The sequence below is a fragment of the Syngnathus acus genome, chromosome 1, assembly GCF_901709675.1.
Source record: "Syngnathus acus chromosome 1, fSynAcu1.2, whole genome shotgun sequence".
NCBI lineage: Eukaryota > Metazoa > Chordata > Actinopteri > Syngnathiformes > Syngnathidae > Syngnathus > Syngnathus acus.
In genome coordinates this window covers 2,455,796-2,472,340 of record NC_051087.1, presented here as the reverse complement: position 1 = coordinate 2,472,340, position 16,545 = coordinate 2,455,796, and the positions used below count along the sequence as shown (strand labels likewise).

General features: G+C 41.9%; 1 protein-coding gene across 1 annotated transcript in view; it reads right to left on the bottom strand.

The window, feature by feature from the left end:
- Positions 1-16,545, bottom strand: part of inpp4b (inositol polyphosphate-4-phosphatase type II B) — a 78,124-nt gene that overhangs the window by 26,670 nt on the left and 34,909 nt on the right. Inside the window, 1 exon segment of the mRNA XM_037256796.1 lies at positions 8,560-8,639. Coding sequence (XP_037112691.1) covers positions 8,560-8,639 — 80 coding nt within the window.

Below are 16,545 nucleotides of genomic sequence, written 5' to 3'. Positions count from 1 at the left end.
CATCAAAGACGATTTATCCGTCAGTGGGTCTAATGTATGTATTTTTTTTATGTCGCCATCCAAAACAATCTGTAGCAAATATTTATATTTTTGTCAACATCAGAGGTAATTTTATGTGGAGCTGTCGGGGAAATGTCTTCCAGGAGTGCACACAAAAGACTCATTCATCACACCTGCGACGCCGCGTCCATAGTCGAGCTTGTCTCCCCAAAAACAAGTACCGCCACCGCGTGTTTTGACTTCATAAAAAAGCAAGACAACATCGGAGCAAATGACTTTTTATCGACTAGCGTTTCCAAGGGCCGAGCATCTTGATAAAGGGTTTTAATATGTGCTCGTGCTTTACAAGCGTCCGCCTGCGTTTGGCTTGTTGTTGTGCTTCGGCTTTTATTGTGCACGGGAGGCACGGGGATAAGATTGCAACAACGTCGGCCAGTCGCTGCTCTTTTTATTGAGTTGCTCGCTCATCAGCATACACTCAAACACAGCTAATCCCATTAATCGAGGAACAACGGCTCTCTTACAAATAGACTATTGATTCACCTAAAGTGAGACACTTTTGGAAGAGTGAGTATTAGGGCGGAGTGACTGGAGGAGGGGTCAGCGGTCAATATTGGTTGAGTGACTGCGAACATGACGGCTAGCGCACAAAGCTAACGTAGCAGTTTGCTTGCCAAGCGGGTTTGTGTATGCGCTAAGATTTATTTTGGTGTGTGTTTGAACGAGCGGGCACGTGTTGACTTTGGTGGGCAGAAAAGTGATTCTGTGCGTTGTTGAAGGTGAAGCAAGTGAACAAGAAGCATTTGAGAAATAATGTGCTCGCACACACACACACCATAACATACTGTGCTAACACACTCAGTAGGTCCCATTATCCACAGGGACGCTGAAAGGGGAGAAATAAAAACGGCTTCAACCAAGCTGTTAAGGTGAGAAATCACAAAGAGCGTGAAAAATCACAGAAAGCATGAGGCATCCAAATCACAACAGTGAGCTTGAATACCAAAACGGCCTTTTATGCTTTCAGTGCAGTCCGGCTTGACAGCATGGCTGATGAAACCAAAATATAGTCGAGTCACCATCGATTGCATAATGCAGTGGAGAGCATTAAACAAACCCTGGAAACTTTTTAATCACAAATGACGGTCGTATAAAAAATGGAAGCTAGCATGAGATGGAAGCGAGCACGAGAGCAGCTAATGTAGCATTTTACTTAACTGCTCTGTCAAATATATTACAATAAGTTGGTTTATACCAACTTTGATTGTTTCTGCTTCTTTCCTGATGCAGTTTAACATTTGTGTTAAGTGCTAGGACACGTTTTTGTTTGCTATCGTGTGATGCTAGCATGTTATTCAGTCGAAACACAGTCTTCTGTTTAATGTGGAATATGAATTAAACAGGTAAAAAAAAAAAATCCTTAGTTCACATTTCCCGTAACAAAATTCCCCAAATTCAGAGAGAAATTTCCAAAGTATGTAAATACTCTGTAAATAACTCCTTACCTCTAATAACCATCTGGTACTTTTTACAACCTTGGGCCATTTTTTTTTTTTAAAGGAAATACGGTAACTACCTAAGCGACCAAGCGACAAGAGATAAAAACTTCGCCTCTCACCTTGCGATGTCGCCACTTGGTGGAGGTAATTGCAGCATCGTAAAGTAGCGCACTATGATGCGGCGTGGCCCAAACATCAGATAAGAAAGCCGGCCAGTCTCGGGCCGAGTCTCCCTCGAGGGGACCTCGTCTCTCTGTCACTTGCGGGAACACGATAAGAAAGGTCAGTCGTAGCTGCATGCGCCTTTTGAAAATCGGGTTACAGACGGCGGGGTGCGGAGCTTCCTCTCTTAACGGCTTGGCTGTTATCACTATAGACAAGGCGGCTCATCAGCATTCCGCAAAGGCTCCTTCTGGATGTCTTACGGGAAAAATATAACCTGGTATGGGAACGGAGACTTTATGCAAATAGTGTTGTGTACGCGGTGATAACAATGGAAGAACTGTTTTTGCCTCGCCAATAGGCAAGATTTCCTGAAGGGACAATTTACGGCACATTTTGTCAGAAAAATTATAAACTAACTCATTAAGCGTATTGGTCACGTCCATGCAATTGCATTTGTGTACGTGGCTAAAACAAATAGCCACAGGCGATTCTCTGACGCTACAATTCATACCAAACCAAATGACAAAGCACAAGAATATATTGCCAAAATGGGAACACGTGCATATGAATGAATAATGCCGAAGCTTTTTTTTGCCAACGACGCAAACGCGGCTACCCGGACCTCGGCGACAGCTGCGCCAAATGGAAATGAGGAAAGTCAAAGCATTACCCAATAAGACCCCAAACTGAGTCATTACGATGCCATGAGTCACAGCGCGCCTATAAATATGCAGCATTCTGCAATTAAGACACGATAACAAACGTTAGAATAGCTCTCAGTGGTTTGCAGAATTCCCCCAAAGCCAATTCAAAAAACAAATTCAATAATAAATAAAAAAATAAATTAAAATTTGGATCCGAATCCATTGCCAACGTGCAACAAGACTCCCTTACGTACAAAAATACTCCCGTTTATTTCCTCAGTGACACACTGACATGATTTCAGCAATGTAAATAACGACTTCTAATTAAGAAGTACATCTAAGTAACGACGTCTCATTATGTGATCAGCTCAGCGTATGAAAAGAAATGGAGAGCAACGGCTACGGAGGTTGTTGCAATACTTGGGAAGGCGCCGCCCGCTTTCTCTCTTTTTTTTACCGGATTGCAAAATCCTTTCAGTCACAAGTGTTTACTCAACACACGCTTGCAGCACAAACACACTTAATGCGCTCTAAATGGAGGATATACATTAGCACGAGTACCTGCGAAAATGGGACACTCCCGACGGCTCTCTCGCGCATCATTGTGACAAAAAATGACCAAATTAAAAGCTAAATATTTGGTCTAATCTCATTTCTTTGTATGTTTACCAATCCCGGAGAGGTCTAATGTCCTTGTCGTGTTTCAAAGAGCTAATGAGACATATTTGAGTCCAAAATATACGTTTATTGTCCCCGCTGCGGTGTCGTCCTCTTTCAAGCGGTTAATTTAATTGGCCACGTTGTGCGATCCCCGCTGCTGCATCTTGCCGTTTGTTCCGTAATTACAACAAGAGCTACGCGGAGAGTGCAGAGCTTCGCACAAATGTTGTCATTTAAAATCTTAGCCCGAGTTGAGGATAATGAGCACAGTGCCGCAGTTTGGTTACAAAAACACTGGGTGGTTGTTTGTGTACACAACAGATATTTTGCTGTAATAGCCAAGGTGGCATAATGTCTATTTGTAAGGTTGTCCTAGACTTCTGATCATATTTTCTCTCTGTATATGCTCTGTTCAAATTCATCAGTGTGGAGTTACAATATTGAGTTTAAGGCTCAAAAGCTAATAAAAAAAAAAATAATGACATTGCAGGAATGATAAAAAGTCCAAAGAAATTGCCGAGATGAGAAATAATATCGGTAAAAGGCATACGAGACAGTTTTATTACATTGGACATCTCCTGGGCTTGTTTTTTATTGAACTAAAGAGCCGTGACCTGCAGTAGAGAGCGAAATCTCCGACGCTAAGCGGCACATTTTGCTGCAGAATGACTCGATTGTCCGAGAATTGCAGTGGACCATGGCGTAATTCAAGACACCCTAGACTTAATGTAAAAAGAACAGAGACTAAGCTTTTTTGACACCCGATACTACATTTGGTTCAAAATATAAACCATTTAAAAGGTTTACACCATAAGCGGCATCGCCACCTACTGGCCTGGCATGCATATTGCAACATTTTGCAATCTTGTCAACCACTTTGTTTTTGTTAATTTGTAGCCACGCCCACGGACTAGCGTATTTTGACACCCGATACTACATTTTGTTCTTAATGTTTCAAAATATAAACCATTTGACAGTTTTCCACCATAAGAGACATCGCCACCTACTGGCCTGGCATGCATATTGCAACATTTTGCAGTCTGTCAACCATTTGTACCAAATTTGTAGCCATGCCCACGCGCTAGCTAGCATATGCGCACAAAAGCACCAAGTGGTAATCGAATCGCACAACATACATCACGGAGAAAAAAAGTGGCACTTGGTTGGCTCGGAATAAATGCACATATGGCCTCCGCACTTCCTGGCTCTTTCTCCTTCAATGCTAAATTGTTTCATCCCCGCACTGTTCTTCTGCATAATCTGTCAGATCCCTCCGGCACCGGAGCTCACCGGCAGCATATGAAAATAACTAACTCGGCCAGAGCTGCACTTAGGTGACATCCGAAGGGGAAGAATAGGAAAAATTACCCCGACAAGCTACATTAATTACCCGCTATGAGTGATTACGATTGGGCCGAATGGAACGGGGCGCCGTGATGAAGAGCTTTCAAAGCGAACATCCTTATTAAAGCAGGTGCTGGGGATATTGTGGGATCCATTTGGACGAGTCAATCGTTCATTAGGTTCTTCCTCGAGCTTGATTTGCTGCGATGGGGACAAAACATTGAAAACATTTTATAAATGGAGCAAAATCGTCAAGGGATGACAGCAGAATCATGACAACAAATTGTGTGAGATGTAGTTTTGTTTGAGCGGCTTAAAAAAATTGCAGTGCGGTTGGCGTTCTTTTATTTAGCTCCGCCCTTTTGACTCCCATTTCAAATATGCGCACATAGGGTGGGGAAGTCACCCATAATATCCTGCCTTGCTGTTTAACGTTCAAAGTTTCTAAAGGTTTGTGCTCGTTTTGGGGATTAGAATGGGTTATCGTGTTGTGTCAAATATAGGGATCGTGGGCTGCGACTGGCCGGTTCAATCCGGTCAGTTTAAGAAAAAGAAAGAACTGTTGTTGTGCATTTTGTCCACTGGAGGGTGCATTAACGGCGATGAACATTCGGAAATTGGCTTCACTAAAAGATGTCAAACTTAAAATGAATGAAAAATATTTCAAGAGACTCACAATCGTCAAATATCAGTTAACAGCTTTAACGTAAAAGAGGCGGAACCTTTTTTGATTTCCTTTCACGCGCTGCCACAATTTGTATGCACTTTTTTTTGAATGTATTCTTTTTTTGTGTGTGCGAGTGTTTACAGCGCTTGGGCTTGAAACAGCACTTTTAACAAATCAACCGTCCTTCTCTCAACAGGTCAAAGATCCTCTCTGCAATTATGACTCCTACAGCCAATATTTATCCCCCTTTGACTTTTCTCTACTTTGACTGTCATTGCTATTCATGTCACGTAAAAGCGAGCGGCTCTTTAAATATACAATTAAAAAGTGTGAATGAACACGACCCCCGTGAGGGGGGGGAATTCGGATCGTTTAATTAACCAGACTGCTTTGGTTTTCCGAGTATGTGCCCAGGTCTTTGTGATTGAATAAAAGGCGGGAGTGTTGTTGACAATAATGAATGCAGATTATATAAGTAAACATCACTGCTGGGTTACTCTACCTTTGACTGTGTGGTAAACTCAAAGTGCCTTGATTGGGTTATTGGGCTATATTTATAAACAATTATTTTTGAAAAACTGAGCTGGTGTGCCATTTCTGTCAAAATATTGAAAGAGGTGCGCAGCTTGAAATATGAAATCAATTTCCATCCTTTGTGTAGGTTAATTGGACAGTCTTGGCGAGGGAATCAAGTTTGCGGGTGCACAAACTCAAAAACAAAATTTATTGGCAATAATAATATTGGAGTTTTTGTGAGAGGAGTAGGGGCGGTGCTGTTTTTCATCCACAGTGTGAATGATTTGACTTGAGTTTCGGATTAACTCCCCGCCCTACAAAACGATAAGCACAAGTATACTAACGCTGGATCAGACGGCGGTACATCTTTAGGCTTTTAGCCGCGGCTTACGCATGATCAGCCACGGCGGATTCTGTGCCGAGTGAGGATGAACGAGAGTTATGGCGCCTCAATAGCAGGTTAAACTTTGGACGAGATGTTCGGACCCAACGGGGGGGGAGATGAATGAACCGTGGCGAAAGGCGGCAGACGCAGTGGTCTGTGATAATGTGGCTTCGCTGTGACACACACACACACACACACTTGAACGGTATTAAAATTCACATCCAAATCAAATGTTAAACTGCGCAAGTGGGTCACGGAGAGCCCTCCGCTTGAGAGATAAGAGTGCAATTCTCGATGCATGGCACCGAGGGGGTACAGCGGTTTTGACTTTCATAATTGTGGGAAACCGCGCCACATTGAACGCGTGCCAACAGCCTACCGCACATTATGGGCAGCCAGTCGAAATTCACATGAGGGATTTATAAGATAGTGAAACCCACATTCATATATATATATATATATATATATATATATATATATATATATATACATATATATATATATACATACACACATACATATATACATACACATATATATATATATATACATATATACATACACATATATATATATATATACATATATACATACACATATATATATATATATATATATATATATATATATATATATATATATATACATACACATACACATATATATATATATATATACATACACACCCACACACACACACACACACACCCACACCCACACCCACACCCACACCCACACCCACACACACACACACACATACCAACTCCCATTAAAATAGCAATCCGCCATCACTGTGGGCTATCTTTGCCTTTCCCCTGCGAGTTTCCACACACACAATAGGATAATACATGCAAAATGCTGGCGAATCTCGGTGTGAAACTCCCCTGAGCTCCCATGAATATGCGGACAGGGCTGTGAGAAAAAAAAAAAAAAAAAACAGCAGCAACCACAAAAAGGGAAACGATCATCCTCCTGAAGGAATGCAGCTTCAGACGAGAGGCCGAGTCAGCGCCCTGGGACTCATTTGCTCAAAACGGACGCTAATGTCTATTTGATGCACACAATTTTGGACACGAGCTGAGCTCCGACCATTTCGACGCGATCACGGCAGAGAGGCGAAAGACGTCATTTCCCTCCCGTGTGCAAACACAACATGCATTATTGAGCGCGCTCTGCCATGCCGGCATTGTCTTCACGCTGGGAGCGAAGCATTTGTCCCAAGCAATGTCTATCATTTTTGAAAGTGACAATTTGTAATCTTAGTAACGACGCAAAGTCGATGCAAAATGTGTCTTCGTTGGCCACATAAAATGGTGTGGTGGGCCGTATCTGGACCCCGAGCCTTGAGTTAAACACCTATGAATAAAATCAGGGGTGCAATTGCCTACGTCACAACAGCATCCGCAAGGGGAGATCTTGGACTTTACCTACCAATGTCACGATGCCAGTGAGTCTATTTCGGTTTCCGCAATGTCAAGCACGACGTAACTATGCTTTTAATAAAAATGAGGGGCGCCGATAAGATTGTCCGGGAAAAGTCACCTTCACTTTCATTTTCACAGTGTTGTTGGTCTTAACGTTTTCTATTTGAAGATTTGAGATTGTGATGTAAGCTAAGAATGAAGTATGGGCATATACTTTAAGTGTCAACACACAAAAAGCAATTTTCTTCCTACATATGCTCCACACCAGGGGAAAACTTGAACTTATGAAGCAGTGCCAGTCCAAATGGTACCGCTGAAAGGATTCAATCAAGCCGCCCTTCAGTGCCTTTGCTGAGCGGCGCTATCACCTCAACGTAACTTTGCATTTAGAGCACCGTCTCAAAGCGAGTCCTCGGCTCGGCCAGCTGAGTCAACGTGAACCGTGACTCACACGCGCTCATCCGTGGGTCAAGCAACCGCCGATGACTCATCAAAGGAAAAAGTCGCATCTTTTGAAAAGGGTCATCATTTTTATTCATATATATATATATATATATATTTAATATTATATATTTATAAATTTAAATTATATTCAATATATACATATACAAATTTAGATGATATTAAATATAAGATTATAAATATGTATACAAATTTAAATTATATTTAATATAATATATTTAATATAATATTATATATATATTTTTTTTACGCTATTAAAACGAAAGCCATCTGTGCAATTTTCAATCGGGGGCGGGCTCTTTATAGAGTCATTTGTGCGACGGATACAATTATATCCCGTCTTCCCACTCTGCTAGACGAAAAATGAAAAGCGGAACAAAAGAGAGAAAATGACCAAAGGAGCTCTATTTTCCCCACTGCACGTGGTCCGACAATACAAATGGGAGTGAAATCCTATCAGATGACAGATAAATGTAAAACCATCCACAGTTCGCTATGGAGCGCGCCTGCTGAAAAAAAAAAAAAGCTACCAGGAATTGTGCATAATCAAGCACACAACTGCTCTTAGCTGGAGTTGCGTCGTCTTAACAGTTGCCATAGTAACCTCTGTCAACCTCCCAATTTCCGTTGAAGCTTTTAGCCATGAGTCTCGGATGATCGAACGTGACGATTCAGCGAAATCACGACCAGGCTCGAGTTTTCAGTCGATGTTATAAGTCACAGGCCAGTCACGGCAAAGTGGAAAGTGCCAACACGTTTTACGCTTAAATAAAAGTGACAAAGATGTGCTTACCCGAGACTCAAGGACAGCCGTTCATCTTTGGCCCGAAGCAGATCGCCCACCGAAAACGTGGCACTGCCAAGGAAACGGCCCTGTATGAACGAGACGGACAACAAAATGGATACGTCACATCTGATCATTAGTTTTCTCCGCAGTGTTCCGACTCGCCCGGACACAAACAATTTTGCCGCAAGCGTGATGCAGACGCCTCACAAGTGGGTCAAGAAAAGAAGCATGAGGCACCAGCCCATCAATAACCAAGTGGGCTGAGACATATTTAGAGGAAGTTGAAAAACAAAACACTCGACCATATAAAAAGCCTTGGCCTAATGGTGCCAAGGACGCTGAGCAGTAATTAACAGCAGACACAAAGGTGAATACAAAACAGCCTAATTAAAACATGGCAGCAAGTCCTGACATATTTGGTGAAGAATAAACTGGCTTCTATTCAACAAAACCTTTCCAAATATACAATTGTCATTACAAATAAGCCGCTATTGAGTTTTTCCCAATTAATTAACACACGAGACGCAATTTCCCCTGCCAATTAAAAAGACAATTGCCAATTAAGTGACTCTTGTCTTGGCAGCATTCTGTCCTCGGCAACAGGGAGTCATTAAATCTTGAAACGGCTGGATGGTGGCATGGTGGAACTTCACCCTGAAAATAAGAATTGTTGATAACTTATTAAATAGGTACGTCAACAAGCTAGCTAAGTAACAAATTAACCTTTTAGCATCTAACTGTGAAGTTTATTAAGGCAACTTTACACAAGCTTGTAATAAAGGTTTCTATTAAATTGCTCTGACATATCAACAGTCGCGTGACACCAACTTCATTTGTGGTTACTGTGCGCTTTTAACTCTTGATTCTGGCTCGCTTCCTGAAACTTAATGCTCTCCGTGTCTCTCTTGTGCTCAGCAAATGTGCATCAGATAAAAAAAAAATTAAAAAAAACCTTGTCCTGCCTGCTGACCTTTTCTTTCAATCATTTCCTCCTTGAGCTTTTTTCCGGCTTCCTTTCAACACACACACGCTTAAGGCTGAAAAAGTGGCCGCACGTAAATAAATGGCTGGAGGAAAAAGGTCAGTCAACAACTGTGAAAAGAATAAAACAAGAGTCTTTGAGGTTTTTCATCAAAGCTACTGATTACTCGTGAATTTTACTTGCCAGCAAATGATCTAAATATCAAACCAGGAAAACAGCTAACTACATAGGTAGCTAATTATCCCTTTAACCACTAAGCCAACTAACTAGCCATTAAATGAGCTCTTCATCGAGTCACATGACAAACTAAACTAACAAATTAACTAATAACTATCAGAACTAGCAACAAATCCAAATGGCCACTTAATTAATTTATTATGAACTAAAGAATTTACAAAATATCTGAGCCACCTAGCAAAGTAAATAGCTAGCTAACTTACTAATTAGCAATTCCTCAACTGGGCAGCTAAGTAAAAAAAAAAAAAAAAAAAAAAGAGTCACTGACCAAACTTAATAGCTAGCAATTGTACTAACTAGCCACTAAGTGACAAAGACTTTTAATGTGTAGCCACTGAGTCAAATAGCAAATTAAATGGCTAGCTCGCTCTGTGGGGTATTTATTAAAAAACACCACGAACAAAAACAATGAGAGTGCTTGAGATTTGCCACGCAGTAATCATGACGGGTGCTACATGGTGATTGTAAACAAGCCTTTTGAGAGTGTTTCTCTTCCTGGTGCCAGCCCCAATGTGGCCCCAGCTCAGCCCCACCAGGCCATAACACTGGAACATTACAGCCCAGCGTAGCCATTACTTACAAGTCCATCTTGGAAATCCATTCGGTGGCATCTTTTTATGGCCGTTCGCCGTGAATGCTTTAAAAGTAATGAAGCTCCAGAGACTGTCCCTCACAGGTGGGAGATCAAAATGGCCAGACGGGCGGGAAATGAGGAAGATAGAGGCTGAGAGGAGAAACGAAAGAAAGCGCAGAGGAAGACAAATGGCGCTCCGGTGCAGGATCAAGGAGGATTGATTATGATGCTCCCGAGCTCTGCTCCTGATCTATCTTTGCACCTGTGACCAATAACTGGTTCCGTTTGAAGGACACAAACACATTTGAAAAGCTAATGTGAGACTAACTAACTGATTGACTAACTAGCACCAAGCCACTAATTCATCCCACCCACATGAAAATGTAAAAAAAAAAAAACCTCTTGCCTCTAGTGAAGGTAATTCTGGACCAAAATATAAAAATGAATGAAAACTACAAGTTTAGATTCTAACTAAGCCCAAGTTCTAACACTTGACAGAAGTTAATGGTCTGACTGGAGATGTATTGATTCCACTCACTACACGCCCAAACTGTCCGTCCATCATCCCTTTTCACCTCATCAGTCTTCTTGTGGAGGACAAGCGTTCAGACCGGGCTAGCGCGTGACTTGAAACAACATCAGAGGCAGCATGTGATTCTTATTTATGAATTATGAGCACATTCATACCAGGAAGTGTCAGCGGCGTTGTCTGCACTAATAAAGCGCCCCTTCCTTCACTGCAAACAAGGACGAGCTGGCTTGGCCTCATTAAGTCGTTAGAAATGTGGGGGGAAATACACATACAGGCTAACGAGTAATGGTTTGGACAGTGCTGATTAAAAATAAGCTAATGTTGCAGTGGAGAAGAAAGAAGACAACTGTTAACCAGGTGTGCCTCCTTCTGGTGTGCATGACTTGGCCCCAAGGGGGCAGTATAACACAGTCATGCGCACAGATTTTCAGAACAAGGTTTTCTGAGCCCTGATTGGTTGTGATGTCATTTTCAGTCGACAGCAAGTGGCAAAATGGCCGCCCTGAGATGGATAAAAACAGGCGAATTTTGCTGCTTAACTCATATTCCACAAATATAAAAATTAATTAGAATGCCGTGTTTAGACAAGCGAGGGCAAAAGCAACATATTGATGTAAAGACGATTTTGGGTTTAACGTCCACTTTAATGCGGGCATGTCTGAATTATGTTTTACTGGCCCAAAGTTAAAGTAGTTTAAAGTCATTTTTATTTGCTTGTTGCACCATCGTGGGTCTGCACTTTTTATAAATGATGTGACAATTTAATGAAAATTATTTTGTGGCCGATAAGCGAAGGCTCGCGTGCCCCCAGGGGTCCGGAGACCCCAGTGTGAGAACCACTTGTCTAAAAGCAACACCATGAGAGTGGAAACAGGAGTATAGAACATTCCATACGTACATATATTGAAAAATTGTTCATTTTCCACATGAATCTGCACATGTACAATCAAAACAATGAAAAGGTCCACGCACGGAGCAAACCGACTTACGGGGATGTTGCACACAAGCCCAGCTGCAGCCACCAAGCCAAAAAGACCATAGAGAGGAGAGGTCACAAGAAAGACAGAGAAAGACACCCTGCAACCCTTTTCTTGTTTTTCAGATAAGATCCCCGGATTGGTATGCCCTGTGTTGGTCCTCAGCGAGAGTAAGTCCACATGCCGAGGTCAAGGCAGAAGCAACAGGCACAAAGCGGACGGACGCTCGCAGCAGACGCCTCCGCTGCGAGTGAACGCTAAACCGTTGACAGAGCGAGCGAGAGAGCGAGGAGGGAGGGACGAGCAACGTTGGGACGGCGAGAGGGAGGGAGGGAGGGATGAAGAACATCACCGAAGAGGAAGACGAGACGGGCAGGAAGGAAGGGAGGCGAGAGACGGAGAGAGAGCGAAAGAATGACACAGGGCGAGTGAAGGGCTTGTGACTCACACGGCGGACAGAAAAAGAATCGCCTGCTATGCCTGTGCACATGGAGGGGCAGTGTGATGTCAATATTTCTGTGTTTGTTAACAACTGTAGGTTTACCACAGCAAAGGCGAGGTGATCGGTCGATAGATTTTTTTTTTTGTCAACATGGTGTTGATGTTTCTTTGCTGAAGGGTTGGCCGGCTAACAAATTGCTTTGGTGCAAAGTTTGCAAAGGAGTGGGTGCATAGAAAGGACAGAGGAAGGTGGCAGGAACAGCAACACATCAACATACGATGGCAAAAAAAATCCACAAGAGCCTCCATGACGAAAGTAGAACAGGCACAGCGGCCCGCTGACACAAAAACAGCACAATGGGTGACAGCGAGCGAGCTCGGCTTGAACCCGTCTACGCTGGCATGTTGGATTAGCGAGTAATTCCGTCGGAACAAAGGCTGCGGCCGGCGCGGAGGCCCATATCACCCCACGCAGGTACACAAGGCAGACGTTGAAACGCATTTCCACAATCACTTAGCAGAACTCAACACTCGAAGCTCCCGCAATAGACTCAATGCGTTTTTATTGGCCATGGCGACGTGACCCTCAAATACTCTGAGGTGCCAATGACGCCATACGCCAAGAATGAGTGGAAACCCACTTAAAGGAGCTGGAGTGCATTGAAAACTGGAGAGGCGACCATTAGAGCGAAGACTTCCAACCCAGGCTGAAAACACCAACTTGACACTTTTGGTATCTAACCAATGGTCACGGATAAAACATCATCAGCATTGAAATATTTTCAATGAGGCACTGAAACGGATATTTGTGCATGTGACCAGTTGGATGTTTTTCATCATCTGTATCAAGACTTGTTTGTTCTTGTTCATTGAGTTTCTGTTTGGGTTTTTATGGTGATTTTGTTTTTCTTTAAATACATTACCACGCCATATCCGTGATGTACGATATTTTCCAGTGTAATCTCTTTGTAGTGAATCAAAGGCGCGGTAAAAATGGAAAGATTGTTCAAATGTGACATAAACGAGGAACAAATGAATGCCTCCTGGGTTTGTGTGAGGCTTTCTTTTTTGGACCGTGGAAAACTTTAATCTTTTCCAGCATTTAGTGCGATTATCGCGTGTTGAATCGTGGAAGCCCGCTTTTAATTGCCGTGACTCAACCCCCCCCGTCCGCACACTCGAATAATTTGGCGATAACTCTTATCTGGCATCCGATTCCAATCCGAGTGCAAATTAGCGCGAGGATACATGCGGTACCTAAGATAAATTATAAAGCCGACAGCGGGGAACAACAATTGTGGAAGCAGGAGGGGGAGGTGGGGGTCAATTTGTGTTTTTATTAAGAGCTAGATCAATACTTTAATATCACGGCAATATTAAAATCTCGGCATAGCCGTGATGTCAATGCTAAACACATTTTACGGCTTAATTAGCCTGTTTGCTCAATAATGCGCGTCATGATGCTTACATTTTACTAAATTACGCTAGCCTAACACATAATGCAAAATGGCATTGACGAGCTAATTAGCATCAATATAATCCTTCAAACAACTAATATTAGCAAAGTGATTTCTGAAAATCAGTTTGAGTTTAGATTCTGAGGGAATGTCGTTTTTTTGTGTGTAGGGGAAAAAATACTTTTGATTAAAAAGAAATCTGGTAAAACAAATATATAATGCCTTCAGATTTGAGTAAAACAGTATACTGAATTATCTCTTAACACATCACCTTGCCACTCAGAGAAGTCTTTCTCTGACTGATGAGTTTCATAAGCTGGTACAGACCAAAATTCCCAGAGGTTCTCAGAATTGGTGCATCAAAATTGCCGTGACATTTCAAGCACCGTCTCTTGCTCTAACTTGTCATAAATAGCGCAAATGGAACAGTGGAAAGGGTGAGGAAAAAAAAATGTTCTCTGAATTTTGCGGTTAAGGAGAATTTTGTAGGCTTTTTAAGTGCTCATCAATGTTTTCTAGAGGAATACACAAAGATGATGACAAATTTGTTAAATTGCTGTTTTTGGCTTTTTGAAGTCATTTCAGTTCATTCACATGTTGCCTTACTCATTGTAAAATCTGGCCTTACTCATTACTTCTACAACTCTAAAATCCACAAGGCCAGAGCCAGTTTCCCTTAGCAACATGAAATTTAGTGATCAATAATACAGTAAGCAGGGCCACAAAATAAGTCTCGAGAATCAATGTCAAACCAAACCTTGCGTGGTCAGAAAATAAAGGACTAAGCATTAATAGAGTATCTATGAGTGCTAAAATGAAAAGAAAATGTTCCCAAAGATTAATTTGTAAGAAAAAAAAATGAATAAAACATCTTTGTCATATATCCTCAGTAGGTCAAAGCAGGATAAATTCAAAACAATCAGATTACAATGGTGCAAAACCGCTCATGGGATAATCCCCAGATGAATCGGTTTGGTTGCGAAACAAACTCAAATACGGTCCCTAAAGGGAAACTGTTTCCAAACTGAGGGTCGGGGCCCAAAATAGGATCTATAAGCAATATTCATTACGTACAGCGACATATATTTGTTTTAGCAAGGCTGAAACACTCAGCCTAGGATAGCCGGAAAGCTAATGTATATTTCATTTTCTTCACTAAATACTCACTCGATATCACCAGGAGGAACTCCTTTATAGATTCCTCCTCAGATGGGAAGTTGCTAGCAGTGGCGGCGCTGCGTACAATCTACTCAACATGGAACGGCAGGCAAGTTAAATATCTATCTCTGTCTCTTTAGGAGAGGGGCTGAGATGGTGAGACGTTCCCCTGCTTGCCTGCGCAGACATTCTTTAGCTTGTCAGTGCTTGCCTCGAGCACAATGTTAGGGAAAAAGGAACTCAGTAGTGAAGCAGGCCCTTTGCTCGGGTTGTTAGTAAATGTGAACCCCCCCCTCCCCAAAATAGTCAAAAGGGTGAAAAAAAATCTGCGTCCAGGGTGAACAATTTACGTATTTTTGCCAATATTGTTTTGGCAGCCATCTTGGTTTTAGTATTTGTATTTTGGACGGAAATACTCACTAGAGTTCAAGTCACATTTTAGTCATTTCTACATGTCATTTTAGGTCAATTAAAGCTGACGGCTAGAAAGTTCAAGTTTTGTTTTAGTGTTAAGAAAAATGATTGATTTGTGTTGATTATTATAATCATGTTGCCATGTGTACAGAATGTGTGCCATTTTGACATGCAGAACAGCAACGGGTCTAAAATGCTACAAATGTTTCAGATAGTCACTCAAACATGGGTTACTATGACAACGCATTACACTTGCTGCCTGGCCTCATGGAGACACAAGAATAAAACCCAAGCTAATGAACTGAGCTAGTAGTCAGAAGCGAGCAAGTTTAACTAGCAGCCAGTTTGGTCTTTGACCTAACCTGTGTTTTCATAAACGTCAAAGATTAACCTTCTATTTTCCAGACGATGGATTGTCACAATAAAGAAAATTTGGTCTCTCGTACATAATTCCCTTAAGAGAGAATTTAATTAACATAACACGCATAAACATTGAAAACATACACTCGATCATAGCATTTGTTTTCCGACGCAAGCAAACATGTTTTTGTAAACATAAAAGACGAGCTAATTAACAAACTAATGTGATAAAAAAAAAAAAAACAGTGCCTCTGGCCCTCTCTTACCCGCTTAATTACTCACAACTCGGTTTTCGTAATCAGCAGCATTGAATTGATGTCCATCCAAGCGCCGGATGATGCGAGACCTTTGAGACGCATATGCGAGGCTACTCTAAGACTATTATGGAAGTCCTTTGACGAGACTAAATAGAAAATCTAATTCCTAGTAGTTAGGAGCGGGCCTCGGCGAAGGATATGGACTCCTGATACCTGGCCGCACGCTCTTCTTCGCTCCATAAACCTTAATGTTAAAACCCAGTGCAGACTAGGTGATAAAAATCAAGGCACCCTTTCTTCTTAGTCGGCAAACATGACTTGGCAGCGAGAGCGAAAGACAATAGAGACACCGTCCAATCCCTGGCTATTGATTCGAATGTCGTTTGTTTTAAAAATAAAAGTTTCTTAGATAAAGTTGTTCGTACGCTTTGAGACGCAACCCGCATGTGCATCAATTTATTTTGCGAAAACAGCATATTTTCCAAACATGTAACAATATAAGCTTCGAGGAACCCAACGAAGAATATATGGGTGTGCTTTGTCTCCTGTGAACAATTACATTTTCCTACTGAGGCATCAAGTTGACTCCCTAACAAAACAAAA